The 23,327-nt window shown below is 44.7% G+C and overlaps 2 protein-coding genes across 6 annotated transcripts in view; one reads left to right on the top strand and one right to left on the bottom strand.

Annotated features, from left to right (window-relative positions):
• The window catches only part of ralgapa2 (Ral GTPase activating protein catalytic subunit alpha 2), a 99,125-nt gene extending 81,807 nt beyond the window's left edge, over positions 1-17,318 (top strand). For 4 of the 5 annotated variants that reach the window (XM_080479937.1, XM_080479936.1, XM_080479934.1 and 1 more), the window contains 2 exons: positions 7,998-8,119; positions 16,152-17,318. In XM_080479937.1, coding sequence (XP_080336063.1) covers positions 7,998-8,119; positions 16,152-16,315 — 286 coding nt within the window. In that variant the 3' untranslated portion in view covers positions 16,316-17,318. Of the gene's footprint in view, positions 1-7,997; positions 8,120-14,013; positions 14,057-16,151 lie in introns of all 5 variants that reach the window. The other variant, XM_080479935.1, reaches the window with a different exon arrangement.
• A 4,095-nt stretch (positions 17,319-21,413) lies between these two features.
• insm1b (insulinoma-associated 1b) lies at positions 21,414-23,116 on the bottom strand. The gene has a single exon (XM_080480461.1). The coding sequence runs from the start codon at positions 22,977-22,979 to the stop codon at positions 21,447-21,449; it is 1,533 nt and encodes a 510-aa protein (XP_080336587.1). The 5' UTR covers positions 22,980-23,116; the 3' UTR covers positions 21,414-21,446.
• Positions 23,117-23,327: the final 211 nt, after the last annotated feature.

Below are 23,327 nucleotides of genomic sequence, written 5' to 3'. Positions count from 1 at the left end.
TGGAAGAAAGAAAAGGTGAAATTTCTTCAAAGTACGCAGATGGATTTGAAATACGTTCTTGCATCGCCGTGCCCTTTCCTGTTTCATCTTTGACTTTTTATTAAAAGTTCAAATTGAGATCAGATAGATGCTGTTGCTCGCCTGCCGTGACTCTAAACAATTCAAATTTCAGGAACTGGAAGACGAATATGACGCATATCCACCCCAGATAGCTCATAAGATGCCCACCTTTGTCCTGACCTAATAATGTTTCTAGAGGTTTCAGACATTCATGTCACTCTGGCCATCGTCACTGACAAAGGAGACCTTGAGAGAGAACTCTCACCCAGCCACTCACCGAACTGTATCTGTTAATCTTCATCGCTATCAGCCTTTTGTAGCTCATCTTATTATGACTTTCTGTTAATACACAGTGGAGGCCTGTGTGACTGTCTGGCTATAATGGGTCTGTGTTTGATTAATCATGTCGATCCTTTGTGTTTCACATCTAAGGCTGCTGTGTTAGGACTCATCAATGGAGGCCAGAGTCCTTTTGAAAAGGAGATTGGTTACAGACTCTGCTCATCTGAATACACAAGCCCGGTAGGCTTTGATGACAGTCGTGTTGTGTTGAACAAACCATGCTACAACAAATGATGACGTCACCAGGTTGGCTATTCTGAGTCTCTAGTTGGGTGTTAAAGTGACTTGCCACTTTCCCATTTATATTCTGTGAAGTCCCAACAATCAGTTGGTTCCAACAAAGTCAAAAAGGTCAACATTGACCCTAGTGCAGGTGCTGCTCCTATGATTTGTTATGAAGCAGAAATCGATTTTTAGTGTCCCCCAGAGGAATGGTGGGCTGCCAGAGACTTGAGAAAATGGGTGACTACTTCCTGCAGTTGCATCGTAAATAACCCGGTCATGCCAGCTAGCCGACATCAGATTTTGTCTGCAGCTGTGGCAAACCTGCGTGAAATCACTGATGGGCAGTGATGATGTCACAGGTTAGGAGTGATGTCACAGCCATAACTCCCCATCCCGCTGTCTGAATGCCAGATGGACGGTAGAGAGGTGTGGAGGTTGGAGCTTAGAAAGCTCTTGCTGTGGGAAAGCTACCCCTCAGGAGGTGTCATTAACCTGGGCTTACTGTTTGACCCGACTCCTTAGGGGCGCGCGAGCTCCAGTTTCCTGAACCCACTAATTAGGCTACTTGTAAAAAAAAAAAAAAAAAAAACTCTGAAACCAGCTTTTCCTCCAGAGCATCTGATGTTGTGTAAGTCTATGCTCACCTCGAAAATGGACACACAAACACCTCCATTCATCATAATGCATCTGTGACACATTTAGGCAGTTTCTGTGCTGGCGCTACAGCTGTCCACAGTAAAAAGCTGTTTAATGAGACACCAAAGTTTGAGTAGCTGCTAAAATGGGAATAACACACACATACGCATCCATACATACATGCGCACTATGCAATCACCCTACTGTCTGCTTTCTATCATACACACTCTCACTTCATCCATCTCAATCTGTTGTTCTTTCCCACCTTGCCATTATTCCTGCAGCCAGCTTTATTGCCACATTCACTCCCCATGTCCCGGTCTTTCTTTCTCCCCATATCTCTCCCTCTAAATGTCTCTGTCTTCCTCCCCATTTTCCCATAATCACCTCACACCTCTGAGGGCCTCTGCTGAGACAAGCTTCACACCTCAGTCCTCGCTGTGACAACAGGTACCGCTGGCACTCACCGCCCGGCCTCTCTCCAATCAACACCTGCTCTGCTTTATCTCTTTCTTTCCTCCCTCTTTTCCATCTTTCCCCCTCCCTCCTTTCCATTTCTTGTTTCATTCTCCATAGTTGTATCCCTTGTTTTTAGTAGCCCAGACAATATGTTCATGGCGCACTCCTTTTTTCTTTTTTTTCCCACCAGATTTCCCTCCTATTCTGCCATTTTTCCAGGCCAACAGTGCATCCATATGCAATCATGTGGATTTGTAAATACAGGTGCCTCATTGCAGTGGCACTGTTATATCTTATTTTAAACCCATTTATTTGTATACACTTGGAAGCATTCATTGCTTCACCGTAAGTTATTTCAATGACTGAAAGCATGATGCGCCTGTGCATTATTAAGAAATGTGTCACATCATCTGGCTTTGCCATAAATCTTTTTTTTTTTTTTTTTTTCTTTTCTCAATGTAGACACTTGTGTGCACTGGGTCAACAATGCTGTGCTGGGTGCACACATGACATAATGAGATAGGGTGCCATGTCTTACAACAAAAATCACAATGACAACATCTGGTTTTCACCAGCACACAGACCACTCACACACCCCTCCCAAATAAAACCATGTCCTTCTCAACAGGCCAATTATGTGGCTGCTGGAAGTCAATGGCACTATGAGCTACTCCTGAGTTCCTCTCCTCACCAAGGTCAAGCTGATTGGTCCAGCTAAATGGGCAGATGTGGAGCTAAGAGAGGAGGGAGGGGAGGGGGTCAAGCACCTTCAAGGCCCCCCTCCACATCAACTCTAAACTGTCCCTCTTCACTGAGAAGAGCCCCCGCTTTAACCAGAGCATTCTACAAACAGGATTAACCTTGGTTGCTGCCACGGAGGACTGAGGAACATCAGAGTGGTTCTGTCATTGCAAAGATTTAACTTTTTTTTTAAATTTCTAAAAACATTTCTGAAGTTTAACTCCTAAAATTATGCTGCTGAGGAAGTCGGTCCTGTTTACTGCATGTCAACGAGAAATCCCTCATTAGAAAAGCAGTTGTCACCCTGCATTGCTTGCAAGGTTGTTTATTTCCCCACGTCGTTGCTCTTTTTTTGTGATGAAACCTAATTAAGCGATGTGCAGCCACCATTCAAAATGCATGATAAATTCAGCTTTGAAAGAAATGGGAGGATGTAGCCACCCTCCCTGCACACATCCTTTGACTTGGAAGTGGATAGAATCGGAGCTTAAGTAGTGAAATGTCAGTATGGGGGCGCCTTAAGACCCCTTTTAATTCTCCTTTGCCTAATCTGAACCTTCCCGCCATCTCATCATTTCAAGAGATTAGATTGCGTGTGTGCATCACTGTTACTCTTCGTCCCATCAGTGTTGATGTTTGTTTTATAGTGTAAGATTTACACCACGACTAAGTTCTTGTGTAATCCCTAAATAGTCTCATTTAGTGTTCTCCCAATATGACTGGCATTTTCAGGGTGTATCAAGAAAAAAAAAAGTGGATTTACATTATACTCAGCTTTGCAAACACCCATATGACAAATATCGTTGTCACATTAACAGCACAGCATTAAAAATTGCTTTAAAGTCTAGTTTTTGCATCAGGGGGATATACACACACATCTTCTTTTAGCCTTCAGGATGACACAATCTGTCGGTGTTGAGAAAACTGAATGTTTCCATTCGAGGCACCTTTTAGTAAAGGATTGCTTCCTGAAGCCACCATGCATAATCGCCCCTGCTGGCTGTGTGTGTTTAAAGGCTCTGCGTGTTTGAAAGATGTTGAGTGTGTGTCAGGGGCCATTGGTAGCGTGAGGATTTTAGTCAGCAGGGACACCCATGAACACAAAGACTCGGACCGGATAGTCAGGATGCTGCTCTCCAGAGAGACACCGGTTCAGAGGTCAACTTAGGCTCTTTTGGGGGAAGCGTGTGTGGGGGATGGAGGGCGCTCCTGCGCTCGTTGAATCCCTGCTTATGCGCAAGCTCCAATGTGATAGCATGTGTGCGCTTACGTGTATTGGGTCAGGTCACGTGCAACACAGCGATGGATCCCAGTGGACAGGCATTTTTAGGACCGGTCCCTGTGGATGCTGTGAGAAAAAGCGATAGAGATGATGATGAGCTTTGGTGGCGGTTGGCCCAATGGGGTCCAGTGGGGATGGAGCAGCCTGCTAATGAAGAGCCATCTGAGGCCTCCATTCACCTTGAACATGGGCCACTGCAGCTGCCCTGACCTTGGCTTTGATCCACAAAGCTGCTTGACCCCCCACCATTCCCCAGGAGCCACTCCCTTGCCATCTGGACAGCATGCATGCATATGTATACATATGTGCACACACCCATTGATGCATATGTATGTACACGTATGTGGAGCCTTGTATGCACTCACATATGTCTGCACAGGTATAAGCAGTGGGTGTCTGAGGTGGTGCCTTTCTAAAACTCACTCTCAGCCTTTGTCACCAGGGAGGACAAAATAAGGAGGGCAAAGAGAGGACAGGATGATGAAGGACACATAAACACATTCTCCCAAATGTGCAAATGCTGCAGGTGATATCCCTGACTATAGCGTCTCTTCTTTTTATAGCATCCACTGATGCCCAAACCATATTGGACAACCTCCATGTCTCCAGATATCTGTCTCCTAACTAAAGTTGTTTTACATTAAGTCTGACCAGGAAGAATTTTTTTTTTCCCTTCGTTACTATCGCCGTGGTCGCCACGCTCCATAGACATTACATTGGTTTCCTTCTTCTCTCTAATAGGAATGCAGCCACTTGGAACGCAGAGGTTCCTTGGAAATTCCCAAAGTGGTGCTCTACACTCTCCTCCCACACGCTCGCTTGTCTTGCTGTTCCGCCCAGTTCAGCTGTAAATGACAGTTATGTCACGGGTGACTAGAATTGCAGTCCATCTGTAGAAATTTAGACCTGTCTGAATTTTCCTCTTTAGATTTCATCCCTGCTTTTATGAGTAATTTTATGGTGCAGAATGCAGTTGAGCGCTCTCAAGACAGAGGCATTTCTCACAGGTTACATTTTCAAATAGTTCAAAGTCTTGTGTGTTGCGGTCTTACCTTTCCAGCATCCTAACCCTGAATCATTGTCAACCACTCTTCAGCTGTAGCTGCAGCTTACTGTATTTTTCCCCCTGAAGTAGGTCAATGGGTTGTGGTGTCCGTGACATGGACGCAGCCTTTGCGTCACCGCCCTGGACGTGTCCCTTGATTAAGTTACTGCACTGAGGTAGCGGCATCTGTGCATATGCAGGGGAACAAACTGTGCCCATGGCTTAGTAATTAGAGGCAAGCACAAAAATGAGAGTGTGCGGGAGAGACGGCAAGATTACCCCTCACGGCGCATCAGGTCTGATTTCTGTGCAGCAATTTTTTTTTTACCCAGTAGATAGCATCGTACATTTACTTAAGTGAGCTGATGATGGCTCTCGCTTTCACTCATCCAAAATACCTTTTATTAGTCTCCCTCCCTCACCACATGTCTTTCTGCACCGCTGCCTCCCGTATTTTCCCTCATCTTTTGATAATTCCACACCATCTCCCTTCATTTTATTCTTTGAAGTTTTTTTTTTTTTTTTCTCTCTCTCTCCCACTATAATCCATTTGTCTTACTTGGGTAGAGGGCAGCGGAAGGAAGTGGTGGAGGAGAGGCGTGTGTCAGAGTCGGGGAGAGCGTCTGCTCCAGCTGGAGTCAATATTTGCTTTAGGAATCTCAATAACAGGCCTGCAGTCATCTGCATCTCTGATAATGGACAGCCATATGGCTCTGTTGACCCACGCTGTGCCGAGGTTCTCTCTCCCCATCCTTCCTTGTTTTTCCTTTCTCTGCTCCCTTCTAAGTTTTCACACTTCTTCCCATCAGTTCCCACCTTCTATATTTTGTTATCCACTTGTCACTTCTGCATCCACATTTGTTTTAGTTTGTTTTTTGCTTTTTTTTGCTTTTTTCCTTCTGTCTGGCCTCCACAAAACCCTGGATATGACCCACCATACAGAGCTGTGACCCAAGTTACCATGGCAGCAGAGCCTGGTATGCCCACTCTTTGTCCAACACTGTTTCCAGCAAGTGACAGAAAAGAGTGACGTTGCTTGTCTGGCTAAGGCTGGAAGACAGTGATGGATCTCATGGGGCGGGATTTCTGTGCACAATAGTCAATTAGATAAAGGATATTAGTCTGAAAGCCGAGAGGCAAGTTTTACTGTCCATTTATTTAATTTTATTTTTTTATTTTTTCGTCTGCCTTTTCTTGAGGTGGGAAGTGTTAGTTTGTATTTTAATGGATCTCTTTTTTCCTGAATCATATCTATGTTGAATACATGCTGTAAAATGCCAAAACATACCACTAAGCACCATGCAGGGTTGAATTGTAGTTATTCACTATTAAAATGTTTCCATAGAACTGATCACGTATCTGCATTTCTGGAAAATATTTCCATCCATGTAAATGTCTAGATATTTATTTATTTTAGGAGAGAAACACCAACAAAGTTTTAAATTTTGGGAATTAGGTGATAAAAAAGATATGAGTAAAAATAATAATACCATTCTCAAACACGTCTATAAGTATCATATGAGCACACAATTAAATTGTTCATTCTCATAAGGGAATGTTCATTAAAATAGCAATTCACACCTAGATTAGCATTTGCTAAAATTTTTAACTCTTTCCGGAAATAATAAAAAGTGAGACCCCAGAGTGGTGTACTGTTCCTACTCGTTCATCTTCTTGTGTTGAGTTTGCATGTTGCATTTATGTATCTGCCAGTTTTCTCAGGGTTCTCTAATATCAAGTGTGAATCTTCACCTGTAGTCAGTGGAGACGGGCTTCAGCACCTCCTGAACCTCAGTTGGTTTAATCAATATAAAAGATGAACTGATTTTAAAAGGGGATGCCTGCAGCTTTTTCGCTTCCATTCCTACACGTGTCTAATACCAACTGGTCCTCTTCTGTGACTTCGTCCTGGCTTATTTTGCCCTCAGTATATTTCCACCTCTCCAAGCAGCTTGGCCACCAAACCCTCTGGTGTGTCCCGGCTCAGGTGCCCGTCATCCCTGGTTTGCCACGGTTCCCCTCAAAGCCATTGGTCATGGCTGCCTGTGGCCCCTGCTGTGGCGGCATGTGCCCACTGCAGGCCGCCTGCCCAGCCACTGTCTCGTCCTATCTATCTAACCCAGACCGGAGCCTCTCGGCCCAGTCCAGCCTATCTCCGCTCAGCCTGCTAAAGCCTTGGCGTCGGCAGCAGCCGCGTGTCACTCCACACTGGCATCGATAATGAGAAGAGGGGGGGAGGTGGAGGAGGAGGAGGGCGTCGGTGTTGGGGAACTGGAGTCGTGTTTGTTTCGGAGTGAGACTGCGTGTGTTTGTCAAGCAATTTGTCAGGTGTCGTCTGTCGAAGGAAACACGGCCACAACAGACAGCTGAGAATAATCAGGCTCATTCAGCAACATGTGCACACGTACACACTCCCGAATCTCTGTGTTTACTGTCATTACGCCATCAGATAGACCTTTTTCACTTCAATAGTTTCCTGCATCACATTTTATCCAGCACTTGCCTCCATTCCACAACAGACTTAGCACGATATATCTATGATAATCATATGATAATGGCCATCAGAATGTTTTCCGCCCTCACCCGGCTCCCATTTTCCGAGCTTATTTATTATATATTTATTAATTTTTTTTTGGAGCTTTCCCATTTCAAATCCAGCAATCCACCCTGCATGCTGGCTGCCCAGGCCCCAGTCACTGCTTGTCACTCTGAATTTCAAATGGCTCCAATTTTCCCCCTGATGGCACGGAGAAGTGGCAGGCAGCACATCGGGGAGGGTGGTCCTAGACATGCCGCCTGCAGCAGGGGTTCTATTAGAGAGGAGAGAGGGAGGAGAGGCGGGAGAGGAGAGGTTTCGAGCATCACGCCAGTTGTGATGTATTCTTTCTCTTTTTTTTTCTCTTTTTTTTTTATGATTATTTTGGAGACTGTGTTCTCATTTTGGGCCGGGTGCAAGGGCTGATTGTTCCATCTTTGCTTCTGGCCGGATCTCGGATGGTGGAGCTGCCTGGCCCGGTGGAGCTGCCTCTCGCTCTCCCTGTTCACTTTCACAGAACCGCTAAAATGTAGCTGCTGCCTTCGCTGTTCCTAACTGTGGAATTGTGTCTGAGATGTGGTTAAATCACATATAAATGTAAAACGTTGTTGCCTTGTTGAGTACCTTTTCTATGTGTCATTATAAATTCTCCCTTGACGCAATGCAACCAGCTACGAGGAGCGGGCACTCTACTTGGAGGCCATTGTTCAGAACCACAGAGAGGTCATGACCTTCGAAGACTTTGCCTCGCAGGTCTTCTCTCCCTCTCCTGGATATCCGATGAGTGGAACAGGTGAGAAAATGAACCACCGAGCATTTCTGTCCTGTTCCTCCTTTGTTTCCACTCCACCCCATTCACTTCTCTCATTCTGTCTCACTACTCATCAGGGATGAAGTAACAAAACACAAATACTCAGATTACTCTACAAGACTTTTATGGTGGTTTTTTTTTTTTCAGTTATGTAACTTTACTCATACTTAAATACACATACCATATAATCTACTTCACTACTATTAAATTCAGAAGTCACTACAAAGGAAACCACAATTTGAAATATTAATCAAACCTTTCAATCTGGTTTTTGTAGCCAAAATTAAATTTTTCAACAAATTGTCTGCTTTATTATCAGTTGTTCAAAAATAGTCAAATTTTTCTAGATTGGCAAAAATGTGATTTGAACATCATATATTGAAAACCTGTTACTGACACTGCAGTTCAACGAGTTAAAACTCTAACTAATGAAAGTACACAGCATAATTTTTACTCGTAATTGAGTACTTTTTGAGCAGTGTAACCCTAGCGTTTTCTTGAATATAAATTTTTATTCTTTTTCACCTCTGCTAAACGTTGATTACTCCTGTGAATTTTCCACTCAAGCTTTCTTCCTTTTTCTTCATCGTCTCTGTTCGTACTTTTTGCCACGTCCTCTTCCACCACACACCTGTTTGTCCCTCTTTCGTCTCCTCCTCCCGTCCCTTCATTCTCACCACTCTTCTTCCACGCCTACGCTCGCTGATGAATATCAAACGGCAGGCCCCGGCTTTTCACGCCGTCCGACTTACTTCAAACACTCCGCTTTCTCCACTTCCTCAAGCCCCACTCACGCTACTTTGTTCATCTCTTCCTTTTTTTTTTCAAACGGCATCTTTCCATGCAATTACTTTCCTATGAATATAAGCAGCCTTTTAAATGGCAGAGCGTGTGTGTCTGTCTGTGTGTGTGTGTGTGAATTTGTTTGTGTGTGCATGCGTGTGCACGTGTTTGTGGGCCTCTGTCTTCATGAGCTCGTTCACCGACACTTAACAGAGCCGACCGACAAACAGCCGCTCGCGGATGTCAGCACAGCGTTCTTATCAGCCGGTGATGAATAGAATGGAAAAACGTGTCTTATCTTGTTCTTCCTACTTGTACCGGCGCTGATCGATCCGCAGCAGCACTGAAATCAATACCGGATTGCACTTTTCCACTCTATTGGATCCCGACACACTTTGTGTTTTGACAAGGAAAGCACTTCACAATACCACGTCGCAGGTTTCCACTCATTTTCAAACCTGTCAGGGTGTCTATCTTTTCAACGTGATTTAGAGTATATGAAGTTTTGCTGCCGCATTTTGTGAGGACGTGAAAATGAAGTGCCTGCAATTTTCGTTTGGTTTAGTTTTTTTCTCTCAAATGTATGTGTGTGTGTCGGACTGTCGTCACTCAGGTGACAGGTGTCACATTTAGGATGGAAATGGATGCCACGTTTTCATACTGTTGGCCCATCTCTTCTGCTGAGGTCTAATAACTCCTCACGCTGACCTCAGGTCACCTTCACCACCTCTCATCACAGCTTAAAGAGCGGACACCGATAATACACAAGTAAAAATGACAGAAATACTCACATGATAAATGAATGAAGACATTTTAAAGCTAAATTGTAAATCGTATCAAAGATTTTCAGACATTAATTTATCTTTGAACCTGTTCATTGCCAAGAGTTGGATCTGATCCCAGCTCACTGTGGTTGAAGGCAGCGTGAACGCTCAGCAGGTCACCAGTCCATCACAGGACCAACACAGAGACAGACGACCATACACACACACACACACACACACACACACACACACACACACACACACACATTCATTCACGCCTACGAGCAATTTAGAGTCACCAATTAACCTTAAACAGATGATTTCTATGATACAAAGAATCCGGGGAAGTGCTGAGAAAATAAGCAAACCGCACAAAGAGCCTCAACACGACGTGAATGTGGGATTTTCACTCTGAGGCGAGAGCACTTATCACTACATAAAAGTAACTCACAATTTTTTTTACTTAAATAGAAGTACAGTTATGTGTATATATATATCTGGATACTGAGACCGCTACTTTACTTTGTTCTTTATGCTGAAGTGTACTTTAGATTTAAAGTAAAAAAAGATATTTCTAGCCTTAATGTTACATGACCTTCTTAAGAAGAGCACATAAAAGTGTTCGTCACCATGGATACACCAGCTCAAATATTAGCAATATCACCGATCATCATTTGATTTGTGTGATGGTTTTGAGTGGCGGTGGTAACTAAAACAAATTTTCATTTCTGTACTTGGGTAGATTTTTCAGGTGTCTCTACTCAAGTGTTTGTTTTTCGGAAGGCTTTTCAATTTTACTCCCGACATTCGAAAACAAATAGTTCTCCTGCATTGTTTGCACAGGGTCGTTCTTTGTTTTAACTCCTAAGAGGATAATTCAGAGTTAACGGATCAAAGAAGTGAACAGAAGTGATTATTCATACCGAGGCTGAAGAAGTTTAAGTCGGAGTCGTCAAGTTACAGTATATCGACAATGTTTGAAAATCAAAACTTCCTGTTTTCCTTTCCAATGAATTCATTCATTCAACACCAGTTTATTTAAATCCAATTTAACTTGAAACGAAATAAGTTGATTCATGTGATTTTTTGTTTTTCCTGTGCATCACAAACTGTCCGCTCACTGGACTTTTAACCTACTGTGTTGTTACGACTCTTACATTGAACCATGAGAGGAGTAAAAACTACAGATATTTGCATTTAGATGAAAAAGGTTGCAATCCATCCTGCATGTTTCCGTGAGCTTGCTATGTCGTTAAATATTAGGAGGATGATCTCTAAACTAAGCTTCTGCGTGTTTGATTGAAATGACCCGAAAGGTCTGGATAGTTTAGAACGTAACAGAAGATTAGAAAAGGATTATTGGGCCAATCCGATCAATAAATCAATCACAGCTATGGCAACAAATGCTAACGTGCAAATATGGAAACTATCGCAATCCATTCATGTGTAATATGACGTGGCAAGGAGTTTTATTACAACAATGGCACTTGTTATGCAGACCTGTTGCTCACACAAGTTGTCATCCCGCATCTCCATGAGGTATGTTGGATAAAAGAGATATGATTGCCCACGCAGGAGGAGATTTGATCATTAACTTGATTTATTTATTTATTTATTTTCACTCCTGAATGTCACCATACATTTGTAGGTACAGTTCCTGAAATAAGTTCTTATACCAACGCTGCTTTATTATTTTTCAAAACTGGTGATAAAAAGAAAATTATTGTAACATTTCCTGAACTTCAAGAAAATTACTTAACAGAGTTCAATTCAGAATTACTTCTGCGGTCGTTAAATTCGGCTTTTCAAAGAAAAGCTAATGACTTTCACTTCCTCAATCAGCCGTCAGGGAACTGCTTAAAGTGAAACTTTCTGCCTTAATATTTTTCCACTTGGTACTATGCTGCTCTGTTGTTACAGTTCTGCGCCCAGAGACGCTGCTCATGCTGCTGCTCCGATATGGAAGTTGTTCAAAAAAATAATAATTAAAAACAGAAGTAAACAAAACTACCTTTAATTACGTAAACTTTTATTAACGAATTCAACGTTTCAAATCAATTAATTGAATTAACGCGTTATTTTTGACAGTACTAGTTGTAATAAAACAAAAGATTTATACCTTCAATTACTTGTTTTGTCTCCATCAACACAAGTAGTGTTCCCGCTAAACCACAAAGTGTTTTAAAGTTTCTTCGTTTCCACGTTACCAACAGCTCCACTCATGTGAATGACGTACGTTTCTATTGCATCTGTAGTTTAGAATGAGAGAAACGGCTGTCAGATGGAGTTGTACATCTTTTATACTGAATATCTGCACTAATCGAACGTGTCTTGGTTAATCGATTCTTCTATCTGAAATAACCGTTGTATAAACGTACATTACATACTTTGCACGATCAGTCATTTATTCTCTCCGGAGTTGTCGATGCATCAAGTGGGTAGAACTTTATTTTTTCTTTCTTCCTTCCCCTCCATTATAATGATGGATGAGAAATTTGAAGTGGTTAATGTGGAAAAGCAGAAGCCTCCCATGAGTCCGTCACTCGGGTTTCTCGTGAAGTATGAACGTCCTGACCAAAACTAACTTCCTCCTCAAGAAAACAAACACTTTCCTCTGTTCCCGCATCTACATTCTATTATATTATTTCACCTTTCATTGCAAGCAACACGTAGCTGTCCTGTAACGAGCACACATGCAGTATATGCTGTACATGTGCACTTTTTTTTTTTTTTCCCCTATCTGAATTGACCAGACATTCTTCACCAGGAACAGGATATACTTTTTTGAATTCAGGTTGATGCGTTTTAACCATTTGTTAGAACATTTAGGACATTTTCAAGTGTCTTTGCTCGAAACCCATTTAGCGCTTTAGGCAGCATTTCTGTGAATCTCCAGATGAGCATCTCTAATGTGGGTGTGCTTCTCCTTTTAGAGAGGAGCATGAAGTAATTTAACCTTCTCCTCCATGTGCTGCTGCTGATCACGTTGTGTTTCAGTGGTCAAAGGTCTTTTAAAATGATGACATCTTTTAGGGGCGCTCATGTTGCATGTGGCTCGAAAGCAATAATGGCGTACGTGTTGCTCCTGTTTTAATGGGTTAAAAATATAAGGTCACGTACCTCTTATTTCCCAGGACCACACGCATGATCTGCCGCTTCAGGTCTCGGAAGCTGTATATAATGCATCTTGTGTTTGCGTCGTCTCTCATGCCTGACCCTGTTGTGTTTCATCGGGTTATAGTGTGGCTGCGATGTTCGGGCGGACGCCGCTTCTCATTCTCTTCCTTCTCCAACGTGCTGCCGCTCTCCCGCGCCTATTGTTTGTGTGCGAGAGTGTGAGTTTGTGTGTGTGTGTGTATGTCTGCGTGTGTGCATAAGTCGGTCCATCCATCCGCCTGTGCGTGCATTCCTGCTCTGGCTCCCATTGCTGCCACTAACATGTCATCCATGCTCCATGACAGCGTGCAGACGTTGGCCGGGGATGGTTTGGGACATGGAGTACCCCTGGGCCAAACTGGACTGTAAGACTCTGCCTGCTTCCTCCACACTAGGCATGAGCCTGCTAACATCCATCCATCCATCCATTCATTTAGGTCCCGTGAGCCCTGCCATCGTTAAATACCTTGAATGTTGTGTTCCATTCGTCCCTCCACAAAAGCAGGTGGTGATTCAGTGGCAGGCCTGGCATGTTGCTCACTCCTGCAGTGTTTCATCTGAACATCTGAGCGAGTCCACTCCTGTCCGTCTTTACCTTTTCTGGCTTGTCAGTATCTCGTAGATGCATCACGGATTCCTGCACGAGCCCCTCCACCTGTCATGTGAACCCAACACTCCGTCCACAGTGCCGTGACCTCCATGTGTTGCACCGCTTTGCTCTGTCTTGAGTGTTTGTTTTTGTGATTTTGTGACCATTCCTCTTAAATCTCCGAAATGTTGACCTGCACATGAGAAAACACTCCTCTGGATAAAAGCTCCCGTGAGCCTCTGTGGTGCCCCATCGTCGTTTACCCTCCCCACTCCTAACACCACTGCTGAATGTTTCTCAGCCTCTTGTTTCTATGTGAACCTGGATTGTAAAATCTCTCAAATCAAATTGTTTTCCAAACCTTGAAGGAAAAATGGCACTTGTTGATGAACTCACTTAAACCTTCCAGTGACGACTCACCCCAACGCCACCCTCGCTGTCTGATCTGACTGTCCTCCGTTGATCACCCGGGGGACGCCGGGAGACATTCTCAGCAGCGTTGTGTTGTTGCGGGGTCCCTGGTGTGTCTGCTGCTTTCTCACATGATGCTCTACTTTGTTGTTGTTTTTTTTATTTCCTTTTAGATTAAAAAATATCTTAAAGGTCCACATACTGTATGTGGTGAAGGTAAGCCCCGAGTCAGACCGGAAGCTTGTTTCTTCTTTTTTTTTTTTTTTCCTGTCCGTTCCAGCAGCCTTACCTATCCTTCGCTCGTTCACTCATCCCGGCTGCAACCCCCCCCCCCCCCTTCTTCTTGAACGCCCCTTTTTCATTCAGTACTAACCAATCTTTATTTACTCTGACAAAGGGAGAAGGGACAGAGAAACCGGGGTGTTTACTTGCTGAGGGGAAGAGGCGGGGTTTCCCACTGTTTAGGCCAGGCTGGTAATTGAGAGCGATGCACGGCGGGGACAATTAGCACCTGACTAAGTAGCAGCATGAACAATACGGCTACACTTCTGGCCCCCGCTTCTGCATGTAGCGCGCCTTTATCTCTTCCCCCAAAAACACTTTTCTTTTTTCTTTCTTTCCTCCCTTTTTTTCCCCCCCTGGTTCCCTCTATGTGCCCCCCTCCTCCTCCTCCTCCTCCTCCCTTCTTTCCCTCTCATTTCCTCCTGTTGGAGTGTGCCTGTTTGCCCGGGGCAGACTCTGAGACTAACACCTGCCGCACTGGAAGACGTCTTTGTCATCTAAAGCCTTGTTTGAACTGCTGCAGTGGGGACCAATGGGGCAAGCAGGGCCATTTAAAGACCCTCTTTGTTTTCCTTCTGCTCTCCAGCTCTCCTTTCTTCTTTCCGTCTGAGAGCAGCCGCGCCGCACGGTGGTTTTTCTGATGCGCTCAAAGCGGAAGTGCGAGGTTACAGTGATGAGAAGCGATGACACATTAGCCTCTTCTGCATCTGGGTTATTTTTCCCCACTCAGTGACTTCCCAGGAAAATGAATTCTTGCACAGGACTGAAAACAGCATTTAGAAATTGATGCAACCACAGTCATTAGCTGCCACAGTGGGAGAAAGTCTGTTTTAATGGCTGCTAAAAGTGCAGTCCAGGCTTACATCTATCATAGAATTTGAACTGTTGTGTTTACTGTAGGAATGAGTAGAAGAATACGGGAATGCAGAATTCATTCTGCCCATAAGGCCAAGCTACCCCCCCCTTTTTTTTTTTTATATTCATATGCAGATTTGGAGAATGCATGTTCAGGCCCCCCCTCCTTCAAGCTCTTCACAATACACACACCCAATGTTTCATCCACAGCCCAGCCTCCTCTCCCAGCGATCTGCGGCCCTGGATGCTGCTGGTGTCCACTGTGCTGCCGAGTGTCTGTTACTCCAGCCATCTGCCATTCCTTTTAGCCGCTGCAACTTGAGATGCCTCGGAAAAAAATGGCAGGAAATAAAAGGATAGGAAAGAAAATAGGCAACCAGATGCCATCTCAACAAAGCAGGAAAGTTGTTTAAACTCGAGGCATGGGGCCGAGGCGGGGGGGGCGGGGGGGGGGGGGGGGGGGGTTTGAAGGCTGGTAGTTTGGGGTTTGGTCAGGGGCACAGCGAGAAAGTCGGCGTTCAACAATGCTTGATTGTCCTCACAGGCGTTTTATGCCCACCTCCCACCTTATTACTGTTTGCCATCCCGTAATCTCTGATGTGAAGTTTTTGTGAGAAAGGACAATGTTGGACAATGGGAAGGCTCCACATGTTCACAACAAGAGAGTAATGTGTAATTTTATTTTCATTCAAAGCGTTCTGCTGTCACACTGTGAACTGAATGCTTTTTCCTTTTTTTTTTTCTCTCTTTTTTTTTTTTTTTTAAGCTTCAAACGTTGCCCTCTCATTTTTTACATCACGAGAATCTGAAAAGATTATTGGAAATAAAGGCAGCTTCTCTCCTACCGTGCTCTGCTTCTCTCCAGCATGTGAAAAAGGCATGTCACTCCTCAGATGTTTAATGATTTAATTCTAATGAATTCACTCAGAGAATTCATTCAAATCCTAACTTTTATTTTATTTATTTTTAATAACTCCTGCAACTGTCGGTGCTCATCCTGTCACCTTGGTGAGCTTGGTGTTTCGGGAGCGGCCACGTGCATGACGAAGCATGCTGGGATATGCAGCCATCTAATTTCAAAGCCCTCTGAACTACGTCGAACCATCTCTCCACCTTTGTCCCCTCCCACCCCCACCCCTCTTGTCTACAAACTCTCCCTCCATCTGTTCCGCAGGGTCCTTCACCGGCAGCACGAGCACTGAAGCCGGAAGCGCCACGATAACGACCACCACTGACTCTGTGGATCAGGTGTCTCCCACAATGCCCCGCGCCACTAAGAACAGAGTTTCGGGAAAACTCCGCCGGTCGGCCAGCGCTATAAGCAAAACCTCCAACTGAGCTCTTCGCGCCCCCCTCCACCCCCCACCCCCACCCCCACCCTTCTCAAGTGCAGCCTTTAATCTCTTCTCGAAGAAACCTCACGCGCCCAGCTGTGACTGCAAGAGTCTGTTTCCTTTGCTGTGTTTTCTGTCTTATCTTGTCATATATAACTGGAGCATATTGCAATTTTTAATTTAAGTGGCAATGATTGTCGTCGAGACATTTCACTTTGTTGTGGTGTTTAACTGTTGATTGGACATGAGACTAAGCTATTTATGTTCATCCTGCTGGTTCCAGATTAACATTCAGCGACATAGGAAGCGTCCAGTGATGTAGACGCTGGTTTTTAAATCTCATTTTCTCGTGCTCTTGTCGAACGCACTGGAAGAAGTTGTTACTATGGCGAGAGAACGGGAGACGGCTTGACCCTGTGTCCACATCTCCTTACGTCTGCTCCAACAAAGTCTCTGTGGTACCTGCAGTCCAACAACTTTTTTTTCTTCTTTTTTTTAAAAAATGGTTTCCGACCTTAAGTGGACAATCAATGACATCATTCTAATTTGAGATGAAATTACATTTGTTTGTTTTGTTTTTTTAAATACTGTTCTCATTTTCTCTTTTAAATGAATTCCAATGGATTGTGTCACATTTTGATTTATGCAACTCTGCTGGAATGAGAAAAGACTGCGTTTGTAATTGTTTTCTGATGTGGTTAACATAGGCTCATGTCCGGTAATTGAATAAGTTCCTGCTGTCTCTTTCCTCTGCTATCCGTCTCGTCCTGCGACGCAACGACATCCACATTCCAACGTTCCCGACCAACCTTTATTTTGCACTCACTCTCATCAGTTAGCATCGAATGTCTCTTTTTTTTTTTTTTTTTTTCCTTCTTGGATGTAAATTGCTTTAAACCTTTTATTTGCTGGTGTCTTGTTTGCTAGATGTACATATATATAGAGAGGAGGACTATTTGATTAATTATTTTGATGGTGTCTTGTATTATGTATTGCTGTCTTGAGAGAAGAAAAAAAAAAAAAAAGCCGCCAGAGCCTCAGGTGAATCTTAACTCCATGCACTGGTGTGTGTGAGTGTGTTTGTGTGAGAATTTTGAGTGTGTACACATATGTGAGTTTCTGAGGAAGCTTCTCACAGTGCCTGTGTAGTGTCTGCCCCCCCCCCCCCATATGATGCCGTGAGACAAACCACGATCACGTTCAGCCTCTCAACAGTTCAGCGTCTTGTGCTTCCCACAAAAACAACAGATGGATTTAGACTTTATGCACAGTTTTGTTTTTTATCTGTGACTGGAATCAAGTGGCAACGACTCCTCCTCTTTCCCATGATCCTCCCTCTCTCTACGTTGCGGGGGGGGGGGGGGGTGGGGGGGGGGGGGGGGTTGTATGGTTGGTTTATACGGAATGCAGAGCTGAACTCTCAACAACCCTCCTAGCAACAGCCGGGCCGGCGCTCCCACTCCTCCAGCCTGCCCTCTCGGGGTCGTCATGGTAGCCAGGTGTACCCCCTCCCCACCTCCGCCCCGCCCACCCCCTCCTGCGTACACTCACTATAGACTCACACCCTCAGAGGGCTCCACCCAAGCTGCAACACTATCCCCATCTGTTGCACTGCTATGCCTTACTTTCCCCACACTCTCTCACATCTCACCTCCTCTTGTTTGTTTGTGTCCCCCCCCCCCCCCAACAGAATGTGGGGAATCCAAACCGCAGGAGCATTGACAGATTTATTTTTCTCTCTCTCTCCCTTATTTTTGAAGAATGTATAGAGATATAGGCCTGGATCACATCTAATGTGTGTTTTTTTTTTTTATCCCTGAAACAATCCCCTTGAAGGAACCGCCTCCCCCAAGATGTCGATCTAAAGATTGTAGGTTATACAAGATGTCAGTTAAAGGAGTTTGTTCTCCTGTTTTGGTGGCTTCGTCACTGGGAGGCATTAGTTCGGACCAAGATAAGATTGTATGTCTTAAACGTGTGAAGAAACAGAGCTTGTCGTAGTCTAAGTATGTTTGGGTTTTTTTCTCTCTTGTTTTAGAAAAATCCTTGTACATTGTGTCAAATCTGATGGCCTCTGAGCCCACCTGAATATAAATATATTAATGCCTGTAATATAATCTTTGTATATGAGAAAGGAAAAAAAAAAAAAAAAAAGCTTGAAAGATTTCATCATTACTTGTCAACATATCAAACTGTTTTTAATGACCGAAGTCCTGCTATCTTTATTAGAAATGTGAAAAATTTAAACATTTCATTAAATCAATTTGAAATTCTACTCATTCTTGTGTCTGTCGCTCATTTCTTATACGTTGTGTTGAGATTGTGTGTGTGTTTGCAGCATGATGCCTTTTCCACGGGCTCTCTGACCCCGGCCCGGCCCTGCTTCCAGCAGCAGCGGCGGCGGGGGTAACCTGACCCTCCTCCCATCTGTCTCCCCTGCTGCTCGGCCCGGCTTCACAACAGCCCGGCATAATGGGAGCTCACCAGGAGGTACAGGTGCAATGGGTTGCAGCACCTACGGGTGCCCAGCCCCTCCTGTACGGCATAAAGACGCAAGAAAAGCACTTGACCGTAATTGGAGCAGCCGAGGTGTGTGTGTGTGTGTGTGTGTGTGTGTGTGTGTGTGTGTGTGTGTGTGTGTGTGTGTGTGTGTGTGTGTGTGTGTGTGTGTGTAGCAGAGAAAGGAGCCTAATGTTGGCTCATTTTCACTGGACTCAGAGCTGTTTGACTCCGAGAGACACCAACAGAACAGGCTGACATTATCTGTGATTACTCCCAAACGGAATTATTTCATGCGCTATCACTGCTGCCTTGAGTCAATTTTCACACTTTCGACGTCTCTCGGTCTTGATGGTTTCTCACTGTTGCCTTTAAGGAGAGCGACACTCATTGGAGAACCTTTGTGTTGAGGCCTCAAACAGATGTAGAGTAATAGTGAGGCGAAGCCTGAAGCAGAGGCCACATTAATGAGGGAAAGTTTGAGTAAATGTGAGATTAATATTTTTTTTATTTTCTTTACTCTTTACAACTTATTAACAAGACTTCCACTTAAGTTTCCCCGCCAGCGGAGCTCTGAGGTCAGCTTGGTACATGTCTTCAAGTCTCAAGTGACACAATGGGAAGCTGTCTGCTAAATTACAACTAACGTGATGCTTTATGACTTCTGCAGGTCAGATATGAAACCACATGTGCCCCTGTGCCTCCTAAATCAACTGCAAACCCAACGAAAATCGAGCCGTGCAAGTGTTCTGCCCCCCCCCCCTTCCCCAAGAGGCAGACAGATGTTTTACTGCTGCAGAGGTGAGCTCTGATCCACCACCTCTTTGTGTCCCCTGTCATGTCCTGACATGGTATTAAGAAGGGGATTTATGATGAGGCCCCTAAGTGCCTCACTATGGCAGCGAGGCGGCGTCTATTGAGCCGCTGCAGCGATGATTTACTGAGACTCAGTCTGATGAAGTGATGATCAGTGAAGGAGCTCTCTGAGGATGATTTCACTGATTCACAATGTTTTAAAACAGGAGCTCCATGAAGGAAATGAGTAGTAAGAAGTTATGTTGACTAAAAACAACTCAATATTTAATCACCACATCAGTTAGAAAAAAAAAAAAAAAAGTTAGTTTAAACAGCCTCCCCTCTTTTCTGTGAGTGTAAATAGCTGTAATTGTGTAAATTACGTGTAAAATGTGTATTTTTGTGTTATTATTTTAAAGATATCTTGAAAACTTCAATAATTGAGGCCCTCATGCAAAGTAGTTTAGAATCATTGTTTTCTATGACATTTTGATATGATCATACATTTATCTGATTACCCAAATGAAAACAAAACGCAAAAATAAACAAAACCATCCGGAGTGTAACTGTTTCCTCATAATTGAGGCAAACTAAACCCGTTGATTTCTATTCACGCTGGGGAAATGTGATGATTTCCGGTTGATACGCATTTAAATCCACGAGGAAATAAAAAAAAGTTGAAGCACTCAGATCATGTGTCCTTTTGAAAATATTTTTTTTTTTTTATTTCGATAGACAACAACGATATACACGTACAATCAAAGCGCTATAAAAGCCAACATTTAAGAAAAATAACTTGTCCTTAAAAAAGATTGCATCTAAGGTAAGAGCTTTACGTTTTTTTTCTCTTTTTTTTTTTTCTTTTTAAACAAGAGCTGTGGAGATTGAAGATTGAAGACCCGACCCACGACATTTATCACAACTCATGAATTCGACCCCAAAAAAGCAAAGGAAAGAAACAACAACAAAAAAACAATCAAAATTAAATTAAAAACATTTTGGCTATACGACATGTAAACTGCCAGAACGATTCACAGAAAAAGTCACAACAAACACAACAATAAGTTACATAAAATAATTAGAATAAATAAATAAATAAACATATGATGGAAAAATATTGCAACGATCGTCAATAATAATAATAAGAATAATAAGAATAGTAATAAAATATGTGCCAGCATTAAAAATTAAAACAATCTATGTTGACTCATTTAAGGCAGTTATACAGCAGGATTTGGATGTGTATGTAGGCTATTTCGGACTATCTGTATACTAAAGGCATTTGTGGTTCTACTTAAAAGGGAAATCTTCAGTCACTTGTTTCTTCTTTTTTTTTTTTTCCCCACCAAGACCAAGTTGGATAAGTTCTGTCCTCCACAAACTAAAGCTGCAGTGACAGAGTGAGTCAGGCTTGGCTGGGCCGAAGGATTTCTGAGATTTTTAAGACATTTCTTAGGTCTAGAAGCTATCGTTGAGCATGTGCTGTACTAGAAAAATACCCTTTAACAGTCAAACTAACGCTTTGTATTCTTTTTTTTTTTCTTCTTCTTCTTCTTCCACTTGTTAAACTATTTTGAGAAAGAAAACTCTCAAAATAGGCCTATATGTAGTTCAAATATAGAGAGAAGCGCTCAACAATCACTGATTGGCATGGAAAAGACACCACTGAAACATCAAACCGCACTGCCTGTCATTGGCCTAAAGTTATGGCAGTGAGCATCACAAACTCTTTGTTTTTTTTAAACCCCAAAGACACTTTATTTTTTTTTTTATCTTCTTTCTTTTCTTTTTTTTTTCTTCTTCTCTTCTCTCCTCCCCTCCATCAAAGGCACGAGTTGTCTTTAGCAGGCGGGGCGCACCGGCATTTGGAGCAGGATCACCTGCCTGTTCTCCGAGGGGTGGCACTTGTTTATGTGCCTGGTGAGTCCCGGCGAGCTGTAGAGGGTGGCGGGGCAGTACTTGCACGGGTAGATCTGGGAGGAGTGCATGAGGCGCAGGTGTCTCTCCTGACCGGCCCTGCTGGTGAAACTCTCCCCGCACACCGGGCACAGCAGGCAGTCCACCGGGCTCAGGTTGAGGGGGCTTTGGTTTGAGGCTTCCTCTGAGGAGGAGGAGGAGGAGGAGGAGGTGGAGATGGAGGGGGAGATGGAGGAGGATGCTGAGGTGGAGGATGAGGAGGGGATTGGCGCTGGAGGCGGCTGCTCTACCCCGCGGTCGCTGGTTTGAAACCCGTGCTCCTCCAGCACTTTCTTTTGCAGGGCCTGGTGTCCCATGATGTGTTTTCTTAGGTATGCCTGTCGCTTGAACCTCTTCCCGCAGAACTGGCAGTCGTAGCAGCCGTCTTCAGAGCCGGATTCGGACAGCCCTGGACTCGGGGTGTCTCTGTCACTCATGTCTTTGGCTTCGTCGGAGAGCGCTTTGACACCCAGCGGGGGCATTTTGGCCATGTCGGGCTTGATGCCCTGCGCCGGTGCCATGGCGGGCGCGCCGGTCGCCCGCGGTTTGTGCCAGCGGCGGTGGGAGGCGAGGTTCGCCGGGCAGCTGAACATCTTGTCGCACTCGGGACACCGGTACTCGACCCTCACGATGCGGGAGCACTTGTGCTGAGCCAGGGAGAAGGGATCCGCGTACGCCTCCTTGCACAGCTGGCACACAAACTCCCCCAGAGGCTTGTTGGAGGTCTGCGACCTTGGCTTCATCTCCACCGGCCCCTCTTTGATTTTGAGACCGAGCACCGGAGAAGTCGTCACTTCGTCTTCGAAGTTGAGTTTTCTAATGGCTTTGGGTTTCTTGGATGCGGGTTTGGATTTGCGCTCGGCTCCATCGGTGGCGGGTCGTTTGTTGCTGACCCGGTTACTCGGTCCCGGGAGGCTGTTGTTGTGGTTGTTGCTGTTGCTGCTGCTGCTGCTGCTGGTGGTGGTCGTGGTGGTGCCGCTGCGGCTGCTGTTGCTGGTGCCGATTTTCAGGTCGACCGGAGCGTACAGGAGATGATCCAAGCCGGAGAGGGAGGCGGGTGTCGGGAATGACTCGGCAGAAATTGGCGACCCCAGATTGAAACTTCTCTCGAAATATCCCCTGTCGTGCTCCTTGCTGATGGGCCGGGTGGGGCTGTACAGGGCTTGGCACACCGCTTCTGGGTTGCCGAACTGCGCCGGCTTCTCCAGTCTTGGCACCGGCGCGTCAGCTGCGCCGAAATCCGGTGATGCTGAGGCGCGGTCTGGACTGGACGCCACTGACATCGGCGGGGAGGGGTCCGTGTAACTCGGCAAGGCAGCTGGGGTGGGAGGCTCCTGGAGGTCATCCTCGTCTGACCGAGTCCTGTAGGAAACATGTGCAGATTTCTTGTTTCTTTTTACCAGGAATCCTTTGGGCATCTTGGCGAGTAACAGCGGAAAGGCACTTCGGGGAGGTGGGTGAAGTCTGGAGTATCCAGGTTGGTTCAAAATATGGCAACACTAGAAGCTTGCGGGACTTTATCTCCCCGGTATATCGATCCTTCTGTTGCTGAAATGTTTTCGTCTCCAAGGCATAGCTCCACTCTTTTTATGCCGGAATGATGCTATTGTTCTCGCCCCCCCATTGCAGCATCCCCGACCAATCGGAGGAAACCTTGATCCCAGTGGATTTTATTGTGGGAGGGCTCAGAGCTCGGGTTTGGTGGATTTCGTTGGAGGATGTGCAGATAGCTTAGCAGATGTACTGGCGGTTTATTACATTAATGT

This window comes from Lipophrys pholis (assembly GCF_963383615.2).
Source record: "Lipophrys pholis genome assembly, chromosome: 14".
Classification (NCBI taxonomy): domain Eukaryota; kingdom Metazoa; phylum Chordata; class Actinopteri; order Blenniiformes; family Blenniidae; genus Lipophrys; species Lipophrys pholis.
This window is presented reverse-complemented; position numbering and strand designations above follow the sequence as displayed.